This window comes from Myotis brandtii, unplaced genomic scaffold (assembly GCF_000412655.1).
Source record: "Myotis brandtii unplaced genomic scaffold, ASM41265v1 scaffold499, whole genome shotgun sequence".
Lineage (NCBI taxonomy): Eukaryota > Metazoa > Chordata > Mammalia > Chiroptera > Vespertilionidae > Myotis > Myotis brandtii.
In genome coordinates this window covers 532078-551478 of record NW_005369027.1, presented here as the reverse complement: position 1 = coordinate 551478, position 19401 = coordinate 532078, and the positions used below count along the sequence as shown (strand labels likewise).

Genomic DNA, 19401 nt, shown 5'->3' with positions numbered 1-19401 from the left:
TCACACAAAAGGAAGGATGGAAGGAGTAGCTTGTCTTCAAAAAGGATGAAGTAGTATAGAATGTTTAAAAAGACTTCTTTATCTGGTAGTGCTATTTTCTCTAAGGAAGCAAAGTCAAAGCCTTGTTATCAAGACCAAGTTTAGATAAAATATTGCAGTGGAATCCATGTTCATTTTATCATTTCAGACAATAGGTAGCTTTTTATGAAAAATACATGGTTTGACTGTGGCAAACCAGGCTATGTGGTGCCTAAAGTTCATACAATTTTGAGGGCCTTTCTTTAAAAAATAATAGTGAGTATTTAGAATGCAAAAATAAATGATAACTAGTTACTAATTTTTAAATGTTGACAAATACCAACGTTTTACAAAGTCTAGTGAGACAGACTAAAAATCCTATATATTCTGAATCAAGTTTGGATGTTTGAGAGTTTCCCTCAGCAAGTGAAAGCATGATGTAATAAAAATATTCTGATTTAATATAACAACTCAAAATGATATTGAATGCAAACTGTAACTGAAAAATAATTTTTTTAATGGGAGGGAGCTTAGCCTAAAGTATGCTGAGGCCTTCGTCCCATGTCCCAGTAGAAAGCGTAGGAAGCCTGAAGGAGGTAGAATGGGACCTGCTGAAACTAGGCAGGCTTCCACCAGGGGGCCTAATGTCCCCAGGCACCAAGGCTGACAGGAGCTAGTTTGAACAGGCCTCTGTGAGGAAGGAGAAATGGAGACCAGTTGGAGAGAGAAGCAGCAGCAAACACAGCCTTTATCAGTGAGCACGGGCAGGAAAAGTTGGGAGAGCAGAAGCCAGACACAAAGAGGAAGGAACCCAGTAGAGGTCTTAGCAGATCCTTGGGTTCCAGGTCCTGCTGCTATAATCTTGCTCAAATCCTTTGCTCTCCTTACTTGCCTGACTGATAGTTACTTAAAAAGTAAGTAAGTAAGTAAGTAAGTAAGTAAATAAATAAATAAATAAAGCCTTTTCTGTAGGGACTAGAGCTAGGAAACTATTTAAAAGGAAACTATTTAAAAGACTATTAAAATAGTCTAGTTAAGATGTAATAAAATTATGAAGTATAAAAACACTGTTTCAAGGCGAAATGACTGACCAGTTGATTCACAGGGTCATGTACGCATCTCAACCATCTTATATAATAAATACCTAATATGCAAATTGTCCCCTCCACCAGGAGTTCAACTGGGAATTTGACCAGGGGGCAGGGACGGCCCCTCCCCCCAAACACTCACATTCCCGATTGGCTCCCCCACACCCTGATCGGGGGCGGGATTGGCCCACCAACCTCCCGAGGCCCCTCCCCCAGGCCAGCCTGATCCCCCATAGGCGCCCCCCTACCCTGATCAGGGGTGGGGCCGGCTGGCTAACCTCCCACGTCCCCTCACCCTGGCTGGCCCAATTGACCCTGATCAGGACGGGCCGGCTGGACCCCATCCGTGCACGAATTCGTGCACCAGGCCTCTGGTAATGTAAATAAAAATGCCTCAGAAAGCAATACAACTCATGTCAGTCCTGTTTAGCCTGAGGAGGATTGAGGAATGATCTTTTTTTTTCCTCCCTTGAGATATATAGAAAAAATTTCAGGAGTGTGGTATTGGGATGAAGATTTTCTTCTCCCTTAAACAGGGCTAGCATATCTTCGGAATTTTGTCTGCTTTTAGATTCAAGCTAAATATCAGGAGAACCAAGTAGGATAGAGTTTTATCATAGTGTACAATGTTGAATCAGATAAGCTGAATCAGTAACAGAACTGCAAATGTCCTTTAAAAATATAGCCTGTCTTATATTCATGTGGCCTTGTCCCCACTGAGGGTTCTGCAACAGGACCAGTTTAAAAGTTTGCCTCCCTGTGAATTTCAACACAGTCACATGTGTGCACAGTTGTCTAATTGCAAGAAAAATTAAATACCAGAGACCAGAGCCTTGCAATATACACAAGCCTACACTGTAAGCTAATGGGTTAATAAGACTCTAAAACTGAAGTCAAGGAATACTGTACAGTAGTTATTCCTCAGAGTAGTGTGTGCTTTCTTAGAATTTCATGTGCTCTTTCATGAAAATGAAATAAGAGAATATCAACATAATATTTTCAAGCCACAAATGTTTCCCTTCCTCTACCCCCAATAATTTGTTGGAAGTCATTTAAGTAAAGTTCAGCCTTTAGGTTACTTACTAGAAAAAGATTATTTTTATTGTTTCCATGTTATGGTGGTGAAATTTGAATCCTGTGTCCAACATTCTGCTACACTAATGAGGCCTGTTTTCCAATTTCAAAAGCAATTTTTAGTTCTCATTATTCTGGATTCTGCTACATTTGACCTTTTGAAAAACTTCTTTCTCATATTGATCTTTAATATCTCAGTTTTCTACCTCCTTCGTGATGGTTCTTTTTCTCATCTCTATCACTTCCACTTTGTGGATACTTTGCAAAGGTGTTTTTCTCCTCCCTCTGCCCATTGTATCCTTTGATTTTCTTCCAACTCTAATACTATGGCCTTTCTGCTAAACATTTCCCAACAGGTGAGGTTATTCTATATCCCATTTCTGGGTCATTTCATGTGTTATTGTTCCTTCCCAAAAGGATATCACCTTATACTAATGTCTACTTATTTTTCAAATTTCAGTACATTGGGGCATCTTTCCTTACGGAGCTGGGTACCTCTCCCGTGTATTATAGGGCATCCTGTGCTCCCTTTTACAATAGCCCTTATGTTATAGCATGTATTATATGCTGCAGTGGGTTTCAGTGCAGGAGGCCCACCAGTGGCATCACTATCATCTGGGAACTTGCTACAAGTGCAAATTATCAAGCCGCAAGGTGACTGGACTGAGTTAGAAACTAGGGTGTGGCTTCATTTATGCGGTGTTTTCACAACCTCTCCAGGTGATTCGGATCCAGGCCAGCTTTATAAGAACCACTGGGATGTTGCATTTGCCTGTTTCCCCCTTGATTGTTCTACTAGATTGTGGCCTGTTTTAGAAACTATGGTGGCATCATCTTCATTGTGATGTCATTAGTATCCCGTGCAGAGACAACGTTTTTATGAGCTCCAATTTCAGTTCTCTGTTTGCTCTCTATGTAATTTGTATGGAGAGCCAAGAGTCATTTCAAAGTCAACATCTGTGTTGGAAAGTTGACATACCCTCTTGATTGTTCTACTAGATTGTGGCCTGTTTTAGAAACTATGGTGGCATCATCTTCATTGTGATGTCATTAGTATCCCGTGCAGAGACAACGTTTTTATGAGCTCCAATTTCAGTTCTCTGTTTGCTCTCTATGTAATTTGTATGGAGAGCCAAGAGTCATTTCAAAGTCAACATCTGTGTTGGAAAGTTGACATCTAGTACCCCTCAGCAACGCTATCCTCCAAAACAATTGCACACATCTGGCTCTACTCCCCTTACTGACAAAAACAAACAAACAAACAAACAAACAAAAACTCTCCTGCCTCCCCATTAGTCATGGAGAGGCCTTAGTAATCATCTCTCTTTGAAGAATAACTTCATTTATTCTGAGTATACAGCTAAAACATATCCACTATAGAAAATCTGAAAAAATCAGTTACACACACAAAATAATTAACACCTGCGTGATATTTTTGGCAATAATTAACCTGCTCTCATCCTCCTTTACTTAACTGAAAGTCCCATCAACGCCTTTTGATTGCCTCCACCATTGCAGTGCCGTCTTTTTTTAACCTACTTCTATCACCTACTGCTGTAGCCTTCTATGCCAAATTAATTTTTCTAAAGTGTAATTCTGAGTAAAGTGCTAGAAAGTCCACATGACCCTCCAGTGCCTTTCAAATAAGACCACAGTCTGGAGTAGACAGTCAGGGACTCCTACAGGCTTTAGGAGGGACTGCTTCCCAATATCACAGCATGTCCCCTGTTTTCTAACCTTTTGAATCTTGCCACTTCCCTGTCCCAGCATTCCTTCTCACCAGTGGTTTTACTTAAATTTCCATTTCAATTTTGCTAAAATTGCAAACTTCTTACCTTCACCACCACTCTACTCCTTATCCCTCTCTCTGCTCTGTTTTTTATTTAGTTCTTATAGCCATCTAACAGACCATCTATTTCATTTGTTCAACTTGATAATTGACTGTAATATAAAGTTCATCAAGACAATGATTTTTGCCTGTACCTTGTTCATTACCATATCCCTAAAACTTGAAACAGTGCTGGATACATAAAAGACACTCAAAATGTATTTGAAATATTGACTGACACATGAATGAACAAATGAATAAATAATGACTATCTCCTGTGAAAATTCAACAAGTCCTCAAGGAAGTCAGAGCTCTTACTCTTTCTGCTGAAGGTGAACTCTCTGTTCTCTAAAGACTATAAAACCATTATTTGTACTCATGACATGTACAACACACTGAATTGAGTTATAATTATATGTTGCCCTTCCCGTTGAGGAATATACAAATTCCTTAAAGGCAGATATCAATTATCTTTGTATCTCTTGAAGTTCTTAATGCACTGGCAGGTAATAAATAGTTCCAAAAGTAGTTAAATTATTGTCAAAAGAAAAGAAAATTATTATCAAAAGCAAAAAGGGAGTTACCTGTGAGGACATTTTACCATTTTTCCTGTTGCTAAAATTGAATGTACCTATCCTCTTAAGAATAACTGTTCCCAAAGAAATCACTATGTGAACATTCCACATCTTTACAGGTTATTAATGCTGCACTTGCTTTGGCTGCAAGACCCAAAAGTCAAGTGGTCAAAAAAACCATGGAAATGTACAAGAGCACATGGGAGAATCATATCCATGTCCTCACAGAAGCTGTGGATGACATTACAAGCATTGATGACTTCCTTGCTGTATCTGGTATGTTTTTGATTTTTTAATTTATACATTTGCTCTAGTCAATTTTCTGAACCAGAAAAATACTGCGTCTAATTAATTTTATGCAATATAATGAGACATTCTTATTGCCAAGTGCTGCTACGTATGATCTATTCTTAGTAATAAGTCTCATGCCTTGTGATCCTAAAAGAAACTTCTATTCTTGAGCAAAGCATAATTAAAAATAGTAGGTGGAAATCTTAGGCATATCCTGTTTTTTTTTTTCAAATAAATCCTCAGTTTCTCTTCTTTAAAATATTGGTATGTCTTGATTTCCCTGCATTTCTTTTCCAACCAAAATATTTCTACACTCTGAAAAAAATATATACATATATATGTATATATATTGATGTGATACACAATGTGTACTTCAACTACCAGTGTAATTGTTTGAATAATGGTGATGTAAAGGATCAAATAAACTAGTCTAAACATCTGACTACATCAGGAACAGAGAGGCCTGAGAGTCCAGGCCAAGCCCAGGTGATTCTCATCAGGACGATTCTCACCACAGGCTTGTGGAATTGCTCTCATAAAGCCATATCCTCAGAAGCATAACTCAGGTTTGACTATACAGTGGGGCCTTGACTTATGAGTGTCCTGACTAACGAGTTTATTGAGATACCAGCTGTCTCTCGGCCGATTTTTTGCATTGAGTTGATAGAGTAATTTGAGTTAACGAGCTCCTTAATGAGCTAGGCTTCGGAACGAATTAAACTCGTAAGTCAAGGCCCCACTGTACTGTTCTAACTCGTAAATCAAGGCCCCACTGTACTGTTCTAACAGCAAAGAACTAAAGGCTTTTTAGTTTTTTTCTTTCTCATAAAAATTAAGCCTCTCCTTAAAATAAATTATACATTTAGTTGAGAGAGAAAGAGATTTCCTTGAACTGTGATAACATGCTTTTTTATAAAGCAAACTCTTATGAATTTCTAACATCATTTTATCTTTTTAAAGTTTTCCAATGTATTTTGTCTAACTTGTTGAACTCGTTACTTTTACCTGTGTATATATATATATTCATCCTAAACAGTAGTTCCAGAAACCTAGTGTGTTTTCAAGATTCCGTAATGAAAAGAAAATGTGTGCTAATTATTCTAAAATTGGTTTTATTTCTGTAGAGTGAAAAACTTTGCAAATAATAGAAAATATATGGGAGAAAATATTAACATCCCTTGTTCCCCTATTCAAAAATAACAACCACTGATATCTGATTTATGTCCATCCATCATATATACATATGTACATATACATATATATAATATAAATTATTTGCCTTTTTACACATAATATTTGGCTGAATTTTCCCATAGTAGTATATAACATCAAAAATCATTCAGTTTTTCTCCTTTTGTTAGCATTTAGATAAATTGTAATTTATTATTATGAACATGCTATGTTAAGCATATTTTTGTCTATTTGCAATGTGAATCCATTCAATGTCTTATATTAGGGCAGTCTTTTGCAATTGAGCTGTTCAGTGCTAGGTTCTTTTTTTCAGGTAGTTCTTTTGGTTACAATGAAAGGAACCTGCTGATGCTACTTGGTGTAAAGGCACTTTTATTGGTATACTGATGGCACAACAGGGAGACCCTCCTGAGCACACAAGAACAGGAACTGTAATTGGCCAGGTCTTGCATAAGTAGAGAGGCCGGGGTCTTGGGTCCTTAGAACAGGAACCCATGGTTTTGCTTTTCAGTGCTAGATTCACCTGACCTAGCAACCTTCATAGTGTGCTACTTTCCATAAACACCTTCAGTGTTTCAGAGTATTTTGCCTGCATGTAACAGAAAACGCATATGCAAGTTGCTTAAAGAAAAAAAACCTTCCTTTTATGTAACTAGATGTTTTAAGTAGTTGATTCTAGACTTACTAGCCCTAGGATAACAGAAAACTTGGATAGGAATAATCCAGGTATGTGGGGGGAGTATCTTATCACTAACATTATTTAGAATTGTTTGTACAGGGTAGTAATAAGAAATGGATTAATATGTAGTTGTTTCATTATTGTTTTTAAATTCTCTATAGAGATGCACACCATTATTTTCTATACTGGGGTGGACTGTTTCTACTTTGCTGTTTTTTGGATGCTCTATTTGGTAGTGGTTTAATGTTATTAATGACCTATGTAGGCATCTCTGGATTCTATTGAGCTTCCCTCATGGTTGAATGTCAAAGCGTTATACCTCAGAGCATTAGACAATTTACCTAAAACAGGAAGAAAAGCGGATTGTTGGCTTGAACCTGTCAAGAAGGAAATCGTTCCCAGATGCCTTCCATAAGACTTTCTCATACTTGTTATTGATTCGTCCTGTACCTTCTCCTGGACCAATCACTAGCAAAAGCAAATGTGATTCCCATGATGGCCTTAGAGTGCTGATACATGGTTAACCCACATGACTGGGGACCAGAGAGAGTGGTATCCTAATTTTTAGCATTTGCTGATTTCTGTGGCATAAATACTCCCACGTTGACAATTATCAAGCTACCAATGTGATGTCATTGAACTCTGAATTGGGAAGAAGTACATAAAAGCAGCTCTTGTGACCTGGTATAAACAGATTCTAGCAAACCACTGGGCTTATACCAGTCATAATTCAACCTTCCTGACTAGTCACTTACTATAAAAACAACATCAAAAGTTTTATCTGAGGATAAGAAGGGAAAAATGGCTGTTGACTAAATAACAGAATATGTTTGTCCCAAACACTGAGTGGCATCCACTGCTTTATCAGATTTCTGTGCCTTCATTAACTTATCTTGTAGTTAGCATGAGCTCCAGTGGTGTTTCTTGTTACATCATTACTTTTCAACATCTGTTCCTACAGATAATGGCATCTTCTCTCAAAATCTTCCCAGTCAAATACATAAGAAAGAATATAGCTGGGTCCTTTTTAGTTCTAAGGGTAGATCCTTAGGACCAGGCCAGAAGTCCTAAGTCTAAGACCATAGGCCAACCAATGGGTGGGTTACCTTTCTTTCACTTGGCTAATTATAGTTCAAATTTCTGTGATGGGGGCTGCCCCAATCTGGTAGCTTTTGTGAGGTGCAGATTTTCTTAGAAGAAGTTGCAGATGTGATCAGCAGTGAATGACTTTTCTGGTACTACTTTATAATGATCTTTTATCACATGTTGTTTGTATTCAGACATCTGGTTCTGCAATTTGCCAGGTAGAACAACAAACAAGTTAGTTCACAGAGCATCTAAATTGTGAATTACCTAGAAAAATATTATGTTTTCAAATATTATAAACTTCTATCTTTTTCATGGGCTTTCTTTAAGTAGATAGAAATACTCAATTCTGTTTTTACATATAAGTAAAGAATAAGGATCCCGAAAAGACTTCTATTTCTCCTGAGTCAGTTATAAAAATTTTTGGATTCTCAACACACCAGTTCTCCACATTAAAATATCGACCAAATGACAGCTTAAAATTAGTGAGAAAATATTCTTAAACTTCATTATTTCATTGTCATTAGAAAAGGTAGAGATGACACTGATAAAATGTTTACCTTTAATAATGTTTTAGATTGTCCAATATTGACTGTAGGCTCTTGAAATAAGGGTACTTTTGATACCAAATGTCTTTTATTTATCTATTTCAATTCCAAATATAGAAATATCATTGATGATTTAAAAATTGTATATTTATATAATCACCAAATTTCTCATGATACACAATCAAAATGCCAATATTCAGAAGCCATTTGGGGATTTTTTGTTCTCTGCTATATGTAGAAAACCCCAAATACAAGTGCAATCAGTTCTTTCTTGAAAATAATAAGGAATATAGCCACCTAACCAATTTATTATATATTTTGAAACTTTATATGTAAAATTATAATGAAAGAGTAAATCTATACCTACTTGCATAAGCAAAGAGATGTTTGGCAAACTGTTCTCTGACATTCAGTTGTGCAAGAGGCTTTTTATGCTTTCGTGTTATTTATGTCAGTGTCATTCCACCAGTAATTAGAAAAAAATTCTTCAAAAGGCATTGGTCCCCAAACTTTGTGTTCCATCACTGATGATGGAGCTTACCCCCACATCATTCACTATGCTTTTTATCACTCTCTGAAAATGCATGTAACAAAACACCTGTCAGAAAATCTCTAGTCTGAAGATTCTTTGACCACACCAGAGTCTGTCTTCTGCACAGACAGAAGATATACCTATGTGATGAGATTTAAGCAGCTCTGTCTTTTCAGCCTGCCCTGCCGCCTGAAGTCTCCACCATTAGTAATGCATTTGTGAATATAAAAACATTTCATACCTCTGTTTAAGACACAAATTTGGAAGAGGTAACATATGGTTCAATCGGCTTTTTGAACCATTGCATTAGTTGACTCATGGTGAACAATAATCTCAAATAACTGTATTTAGAAGAAGTGAACTTGGATAGAAGAGAGAATGATTTGGACCATAAGAACTATTGAACCATTGCTAAGAAGTAAGGAAATGTGAGGGTTGGTGAATATTTGCCCTTTTAAAAAACTTTATTCCTTCCTTCATTAATTAAAAGGTGTTGCATAATTGTAAGTGCTGAACACTATGAATGGTATTGGCGATTTAATAATGAATAAAATTTACTAGAAGAGATAACTTGCAAGAGAGCTGTGAGAATGGGGATTATTGGAGAGAGGGGATCACAGAATGAATGGAGAACGCCACTGGCATAGTTTGGAATTTTCTAAAAGAGAGATTGCCCATTTATTGATTAGAATTAGCACTGCTCTTCCCTTATTGTAAAGGTGTTTTCACTTTAAAGATACTATCATATTGATTCTTGGTGAATTATAATATTGGAGGATGCTTGAGGATCTTTATTCCATGTCCTAAATTTCTCTTTATGTCCACTTTCCTCTATATCCACTGCTATTATTCCAGGTCAATCCATTATCTCTTACTTGAATTGCCATATAATCTTTCTAATTGAACCTCCTGCTTCCAGAATTTTTCTTGAAGGCTTTCAATGGGTAATTTGCAAGATTAATTTTGGGGGTTTATGTATTATGCTTTCATTAACTGTCTTTAGCCTGGCATTAATATTTTTAAAATCTTCAAATTATGACAAATAACTTAAATCATTAATTTTCACAATGTTCTATGACCTTGACTTAGTGACACAAAGATAACTGATACTGTCATCAAAAGTTCACTAACAAAAGCCTCTGTGTTCATGACATTGTAGTAAACATGATCTTTGGCTTCTACAAAGTTATATATAAGTCATTTAACAAAGGGAAATAAAAATCAATAGATTTTCAATTTTTTTCCTACCTTAGTACCACATAAACACATAATAGTATTAGAAAGATTAAATTTTTAAATTAATTGCACACATGCTCAGTACTATTAAATCCCAACATAATGTTTATGGAATAGGTGTTGGGATAAAAGATGACTAATACAGTATATATCTATGCAAAGATAAATTACATAATATAATTATAACTCATTATCATGCATTGATTTATATATCTCTTCAACATACACCTACTGAAATGTTAGTTGATTAAATGCATCAAGGCATGAAGTGTTTCAATATTCAGATGCATGCTTTTAAAATTGAGATTTGAAATCATATTCTGCAACAATAAATAGTTATAAGTGTATTGAATATCAACTATGGGCAAGTCAGCATGCTGGGAAATGGGGGAGGATGTAAAAGAGGAAAAGGCATAATGCTTGCTTGCAGAGAACTCATAATCTAGTATATATAGAGCAGTTTCCAAAGAATTATAATAGCCATATGAACAAAATGCTGTGCAATGAGTGCTGCTGGAATGTCAGGTGTCGGGGGAAGCATAGTGGTTAAAGTACATAGTGGTTGAACTGAATTGTTGAATTGAACCTTGAACAAATTGGAATGGCATCACAGAAAGATAAAAGCATGTGCAAGTGCGCTGTGTTTGAGAGAGCCAGGTGGCCACTACCTCAGGAACTGCGGGTACATCTGGATTGGTACTGGCCTCAAAAGTCAACAGGTGCCATAATATAAAGTCTTGAACATTTGTAGGAGAATGTAAATGGTCTAACATTTTGACGAGAAGTGTCATGGAGTGCCGAAAACCGTTCTGATAGAAGTAGATCGTGTAGTGCTCAGTAATGCTTTAATTGCTCTTGGAAGTGAAAATAAAATAAACTCAATATAAAGCAGGTGTTCCCTCACTTTCTCAACCCCACCTCCAAGAAATTAAAACACAAGACTGGCACATCCAAGATGTGACAATAGGAAGATGAGGGGAGAGCCAGTTTGATGACTTAAACCTCGCTCAGGCTGAGTCACCCAGGTGTCCATTTACCCAGCGAAGAAGTTCTTCATCAGGAGAGTCCGGTGATGACCTGCAGCCAGGATCTTCTGTGCCATTGGCTCAATTGCAGAGACAGTCTTGTGGTTGTAAGGTCGTTTTCTGCCTTCTCTGTGATTACATTTACATTTTAATGTGGTCGTATATGGCTCAGTGATCATTGTGGAGACTGCAGAGAAATTATACACACAGCTTTACATAAGTCATGGAGAGACAGGGAGAGAGTGTGCATTCAAAAATGATTGAGTAGGCTTCCCTAAAGCAATCCATTGTTGCTCTATTGGTAATTATGTTTTGAATTACTGCCTGTACTTACATGACTGAAGAGTAGTTTGGGCATGTGAACTGATATTTATCATGCAGCATTTCGTGTACTAACAGGCAAGTTCACTCAAGATGCCCTCATTTGAATGAACAATAGGTATACCGCAGGACTGTTGTTTGAATATTATAGATTGGATCTTGAGAAAAGCCATAATTAGAAGTCCTTATTTTGTAAACTTTTCCAAAATCAGCCAGAGTTGAGAATTTTTAGCAGAACTTTAAGGTAGAGCTGGCATAATCATCAATAATCTTACTGATAAAATTAATAGCACGCAGGGCTCGTATTTTAGTCTTGTATAAAAAGATAATAAATAATTCCTAAATTTTGCAGATGTACTTTGTAAGTTATGTACTTACAAAGGCTATGAATGATAAAATAGATATTTCATAAAAAGCTTTAAAAAATTATCTCACTGAGTATATACAGTATTAATAACTATATCGCTTGCCATAGCCAGATATATTGAAACTTTCAACAAAAACAAAGACTCAAAGTAAGTCTCATAATTTCATTTGTATTTAATTAATTCTGGGCAGTGTGTCAACTCTAAGCTCATGCATTTAATTAGTGTAATTTGGAAAAATAAAAAGTCTTAACATGGTGAATCCTGCAGGGCATTTTATTATTTTTTATTTTTTAAAATATATTTTTATTGATTTTAGAGAGGAAGGGAGAGGGGGAGAGACAGAAACATCAATGATGAAAGAGAATCATTGATCAACTGCCTCCTAAGAGATCCCTACTGGGGATTGAGCCTGCAACCTGGGGAATGTGCCCTGACCAGGAATCCAGCTGTGAACTTCTGGCTCATAGGTTGATGCTGAATCACTGAACCACACTGGCCAGGCATTTTATAGATTAAATGAGAGGTTAAAAGGAAAGTTTCTTCTTACCATGCAATATTCCCCCGCCTAAGAATGAGGCCAAGACGTGCTTCTGAGCATTCTGAAAGACCAAACACTTCAGCTAGAGATAAAGAGTTTTTAGCAGAAAAAGCAGGATGATCCCTACCTACATGCCAAGGGTTGTCCATTGGGCCTACAACGAAGCATGGCTTGGGCTACTCATGCAGGTGCAGACACAAGATCTGGAAGTATGAAGCCATGTACATGAGCTTGCAAGTGTGTGTTGGCATTGATTTAGGGGCTTTGATAGCATCCTGGGACCTTTTAATAGAACAATAGAACCCTCTGCTTACAAAGTGGTTCTAGGGCCTGTGCTGTGAACATTCTATGCATATTTGAGAATGGCAGCTAAGAATTACATTCTCACAAAAGCACATGTCATTCTTACTAAAATGTCACCATTAAAAGAACTCATAGATTAAACATCAAGACAATGGATTCTATCTCTAGGGAAACACAGAAAGAAAAGATTGGAGGGGTTTAAGTGCTTAAGATTTAAAAGTCTGCCATTTCTTACCAGTTCTATCATCTTTGGGAAATAAATTAACCATTGACTCACTAAATGCCATTCTATAAAATGTTAATAGCGATATCATTTTGCTATGGTCTAAATGTTTGCATCCCCCTCAAATTCACATGTTGAAACCCTAGTGTCCAATATGAAAGTATTAAATGGTGGGACCCTTGGGAGGTGCCTCCTAGGTTAGGAGGGTGGAATCCTCATGAATGGAATTAGGTTCTTATAAAAGACACCCTTCAGAGATCCCTAGCCCCTTCCACTATATAAGAGCAGAGTGAGAAGCCCACCAGATGTTAACCATGAAGAGGGCTCCCCCAGATCACAGCTGTACTGGTGCCATGATCTTGGACTTCCCAGCCTTCTGAACAGTGAAAAATAAATTTATGTTGTTTATAAACTATCCAGTCTGTGTTATTATTGTAGCAGCCTGAATGTACTAAGACACGTTTATTCATTTAGTTAACAAATATTTACTGAGCACCTACTAGGTGATAGGACTGTTTTAAATCCTAGAAATAGAACAGTCAGTAGAACAGAAAAAAAGTCCCCTGCTCTCTTAGAGCCATTCTTGCATGATTGAAATAATTAAATACGATGATATAGTTAAAATGCATTGAATGGTATCTAGGACATACAAAGTGGCCCAGTAAAAGATAGACATTATTACTAACATCATTTCACTGGGAGGCCATTGTTAAAATTATTTTTAAAAAATATGTTTTTATTGAGTTTTGGAGAGAGAGAGGAAGGGAAAGGGATAGAGAGATAGAAATATCAATGAGAGAGGAATCATCGATCAATTGCCTGCCTCCTGCACACCCCCTAGTGGAGAACAAACCTGAAACCCAGGCCCTGACCAGGAATCAAACCAGTGCCCTCTTGGTTCCTGGGTCTATAGTCAACCGCCGAGCTACACTGGCAGGGACTATTGTTAAAATTTAAACTAGGTATGAGAAAAATAAATATCTTTAGAAGAACTACTTTGTTAAACCTATCTCAATTAGTACACTATAGTTTATCAAAATGACTGAATAATTACCTTAAAAACTATGGTATATAACTATCAGATGTTAAAAATTTAGAATTATAATAATGCCAAATATTAGATAAAACGTAGAAAAATAATAACTCTTCTATGCTGCTTCATGGAATGTATAAATTGTTTTAATCTTTTTGAAGAACAAAATAGCAATATGTGCTACCTAGATTGTTTTGCAACAAATATCCTTCTATATGTATTGGAAAAACTTGTGCACCTATTCATAAAGAAGGCTCGTACAAGTATGATCACTATGGTATTTTTAAATAGTGAAAGCTGGATATAATATAAACATCCATCAGTAGGAGAATTAATAAATAGCAGCAAACATAGTAGTTAAAACAAATAAATGTGTTTCACATGATAATATGACAGATTTTAAAAAGCAGTGTTGAGTAACTTAGCAAGTTTTAGAGCAATATGAATAATAGAATGCCATAAATGTCTTATGTAACAAATACATTCCTGGGATTAGCTCTGGAGAGGGAGAGAGCTCCATGGGGCTGATTGTACATATTAGACTTAAATTTTATTTGTTATGCTTTATTCTTTGAAAATAATAGAACAAAAGCTGATGACAAATAGGATGCATTTTTATTGAAATAGATTATTTTCTATATTTTATTATGTTATGATTTCTGCTTTTTAAAGAGATTAGTGAACAGGAGAAGTAAATCTCAAGATACAAAGACAGGCAGTGTGGTTGATTGTGTGCCTGGAAGAACAGAGTGCTCTTCCCAGGTGAAACTATATCAGTACCTGAAACTCACCAAGTAATGGTGATTATCCAATATTCCTGAACTTGATTGTGAATTAGTAATATAGTTTAAGAAAATGCTTTGTGAAGGTGAAAGTTACCTAAACCTTTATCACCCAGGATCAGACTCTGATGAAATAATATTCTGTAAGATTTTTATGCCATTTTTGTACCCTTGTTTTGTGGGTGAAGGTAGGAAAAGAATGGCTAGTTTCTAAAAAATATTTTTACTATAAAATATTTCAAACATCCAAAGAGTAGAATGGATAGAATAATAAACAATTTAATCTTACCATGAAGATTCACCAAACCTTACACTTTTGTCATACTTGATATTACATATATAATTGAAGTCCCCTGTGTAACCTTTCCTAGGATTTTACAATTTTCCCTTTACTATGGATTTTGATGGAAGCCCTTGCCTCCTGGTGAGCAAATCTGCATGACAGACATTTTACTTATATTGGATTTGGAGACCCAGAGCATCATAATAATCAGAGCCTGCCTCAGGCACTAGTTCTTCTCACTCTGGGTATATGAAAACTCAGACCTAAAGGTGAGGGTTTCCCACAGGGTCATGACAGTAAGATTTAAATGCTATTCTGTGTTACCATCCTTACAGCAATTGTGAAGCAAATGATGGAGGAATAACATCCTATAAGCAAGCACACAATGAACACTTTGGTATTAACTGTTTACTGTGTCCGTCAACAAATGTTTATGAACCATTTCCATCACCCTAGTGATACAGTACATAAGACACATTGGACTTATCTACAAGGGACGTATAGTCTAATGGAGGAAACAAGCCCTTGGATGCCATTACAGTGTGGAGAATTAGTTTATATGGAAAGACACCAAGGTTATCTTTCTATCAGCTAAGCCAATCTTCAAAATCTCATTATGTTTTATTGTTATTTAAATTTGTGATCACTGTTTTGTATATTGGCTTTTAGTACCTCATTATAAGGACCTTAAGAACTTAATTCAAAGATTCAAAGCATACTTCATATTTAGTATTATATAATTTATTCATCTCTATAAATTTCAATCTGGTTCTTCATACAATTTTTAAAAGATATAACTAATAGGCATTTACAAATAATTTAATAGTTTACAACTATTTATAGATAATTTTATGAATGATTTTTTCCCCTATATTACAGATTTTCTTTTTGGGATTAAGTTGCTTTGGGATTTCAGGTTTTCACAATACAAGTGCAGTACCTGTTAAATGATCATTTTAGGTCAGGTCAAGTTCAAGATGGCAGTAGAGGAAGGGCCTGAATTCACCTGCTCCCATGGATACAACAAATTTAGAGCTACATATGGAATACTTTACTCTGAAAAAGACCTGAGAGTTAGGTGAGCACCTCCACCACAAAAGATAAAAGAGACACATTGAGATGGATAGGAGAGGCAGAAACACAGTTTTGCCCAGGACCCCACCTGAGGCAGCACAGCAACCTACAAACAGGAGGGATCCAAAAAATACAGAACTCTTCCTCGAGGAGTGAAGGAATTGTGCCTGGCATCAGACACCCCAGCCCTCTATCGAGCACTGGAAAGAGATGACCCCAAATTGTTGGGGTTTGAAAGCCAGTAGGGGTTAAGTCCAGGAAAACCACAGAACTGTAGAAAACAGAGAATCCACTCGTAAAGGGCTGACAAGGACTCACTTGTTCTAAGATCCAGCATTACCCCGATACCAAAACTGTACAAGCATGTCACAAAAAGTCATGAACATAGATTTTAAAATCCTCTACAAATATTAGCAAATTGAATTTAACAAGACATTAAAAAATCATAAACCACAGTCAAGTGGGACTTCTTCCAGGGATGTAAGGATAATTCAACATTCATATATCAATCAATGTGATAGACCGCATCAACAAAATGAAGGATACAATTAATATCATCTCATTAGATGCAGAAAAGGCATTTGATAAAATACAACATCCACTTTTGATATAAACTCTCAGAAAGTAGGCATAGAGGGAATTTATCTTACTATAATAAAGGTCATATGACAGACTAACAGCTAACATCATACCTCAATGGTAAAAACTAAATGTTTTTCCTTTAAGATCAGGAATAAGACAAGGATCCTTGCTCTTGCCACGTTTATTCAGTGAAGCATTAGAAGTCTCAGACACAGCAATTAGGCAAGAAAAATAAATAAAAGGCATCCAAATAAGAAAGGAAGAAGTAAAATGATAAAGTTTGCTTTGATTATTCAAGATCTTTTAGGGTTTCAAACAAATTTTAGAATTATTTGTTCTAGTTCTGTGAAATATGCCATTGGAATTTTGAAAGAAATTGCATTGAATATGTGGATTACTTTGGGTAGTATTGACATTTTAATAATATTAATTCTTCCAGTCTTTATTGTCCTTCAAAATGGCATTTATTTTTGAAAATAGGTTGCCTCTGAAATTTTGTAAGAATCTTTTGATTTGTCAGTTGGCTTAATTTAATTGTGATATAGATCCTACAAGAATATTTGTACTTTGTTTCTTAATTATAGTAAAATAGTGTTTATGTCATTTAGTCAAACTTGAAATCACTTCATTGTCAGACACTATGTACATATATCTCTTCAAAATATAGCTTTATTAGTATATTTTATTTTATTTTAAACAGTAGAGTATAATAATTTTCTTATCATATCTACTAACCCACCAGAATATTCCATGGAATTTTAAAAAATCAAGGTTTATATTTTGGTATTAGCATGATTTTCATAGTAAATATGATGATACCAAAACTGTTTCCTGGGGACTTTAGTAAAAGGTTTTCATAATGAAATATATGACATACATGCCTTAGCTAATGGTTAAATTAACTGAAGAAGAATATGAAAATATAGAAAATAAAGGGGGGGAATCAAATGATCTTTTTTTTTTTAATCTATCACTGTATGCTAGGTAGCTGTTAGCAAGTTTCTTAAAATATCTGTCATTACTGCCTGGTGGAAATAGCTTTTATAAATGAGTTTAATAAAATAACTTTCACTTCTTTCTTCTAAAATAAATTTTAGCTGAATTTCCCAACGTAAGTACCTTTATATCCCATTAGTGATTAGTGAGATATTAGGTATCACAGTTATGTCATTAATTACTACATTGATCTCTGTATCTCCAGATACTAATGAAATACTTTATAAACATGCTTTTTAAAAATCCTTAGTCATAGTCTCTTTAAACTTATGTTCCCGTGATCACACCAAGTTCAAGTTCATATCATGGCTTTTTAAAATACATTGTAATATCAACTTTCCTCATAGTCATTAATCTTATTCTTAATAAAATTTGATTTCTTTTCTCTCCTCATGGGACGTGATCCTTGAATGTGATTATTAAGGTGGTGGGTAGATAAAGAACTCTGAAAGTTTAAGGGCTGGCCAAGGAATAATGTTATCCTCCTGAGTCATAGTGTGGGCATATGCTATACTACTATGGTCAATATGTTGATATCAATACCATAAAATAAGATACAGTTTAACTGGAAGCTAATGGAGTATAGCATGACAAATATTTGCTACAGATTGGAGGATTGGTGATGCAAGCATGGAATGTGGATACCATTCATGCCTTCTCCTCAACTTTTGCCATTCAACACAACCAATGATAGCTCCAGTAACTCATCTTGCAAAGAAAATCACAGTTTATAATGGGCCATCTCTCACTGACCAGTTATTTGGATTTGGACAAATTCCTTAATATCATTTGCTTCCTTCTTCTGTAAATGGGATTAATAATTCCTACTTGACAGGCTAATCTTTGAAACTAAATAGGCAATGGTTTTGAAAGTGCACAGCAGAATGACTGTGGCATAGAGTTCTCTCAACATATTCATTGACCCTAAGTCAAAGTTACTTAAAAATGAATGTCTTGAGCTTTCCTCTCTTCTGTACATAAGAGCTATTTCTTAACTTACAAATCTTTAAATGGTCTTTGTATCTTATAGGATCATTTCTTTTCTTTTATCTTCTGCATTGCTTCTACCCATTTTAAGAAAGAGTTTGGGACGATGATTACATTAGGTGGCTTGTTACACACAGTAACACTTCTTTGTTGATTTAAGTGTAAATAATAGAAATAAACTTGTGACTATTTTTAGCAGGAATAGAAGAATTATAAACCATACATTTTAAAGGAGATTTATGATATTAGAACTTGTATGTTTCCTACTGTCTCTGGAAGCGTATGGATTAACCATCGTCTAATACACTGGAATACTGCCTGTCAGTGTCTGCTTTTTACTGCTTTATTGGCAAGTGGTTAATTGGAACTAGTTTGCCTTTGTGTCCTTTTTAAATTCTGGTTGTATTTAATATTTAGAGATGCTACTGGGTAATGAATTATGTCTCAAGATCTCTGTGAAAGAAGTTGTCACATTAATAAGAGTGTAGTATTTATGACCAACACCCAAGGAAAAAAATGTAAAATTGTCAAGTGAAGTTGAAAATTCACAAACACTTAAACTTCCAATTGAATTAAATGACAAGGAATATGCAAACTACTGCTTTCTTCACTTTTGAGAATATTTGTTGTGGGGAGCAGATGGATGAACGTTTAGAAGGATTTTTACTGCTCTTACGGCTTTAGAGGCTCTTCAAGGCTCTTGTTATTGCATTGCCTTTGTTGCAAACCATCCATCTCTT

At 35.7% G+C, this 19401-nt stretch overlaps 1 protein-coding gene across 1 annotated transcript in view; it reads left to right on the top strand.

Annotated features, from left to right (window-relative positions):
* Window positions 1-19401, top strand: part of CTNNA3 (catenin (cadherin-associated protein), alpha 3) — a 1348181-nt gene that overhangs the window by 905125 nt on the left and 423655 nt on the right. Inside the window, exon 11 of the mRNA XM_005876777.2 lies at window positions 4703-4859. Coding sequence (XP_005876839.1) covers window positions 4703-4859 — 157 coding nt within the window. The remainder of the gene's footprint in view (window positions 1-4702; window positions 4860-19401) is intronic.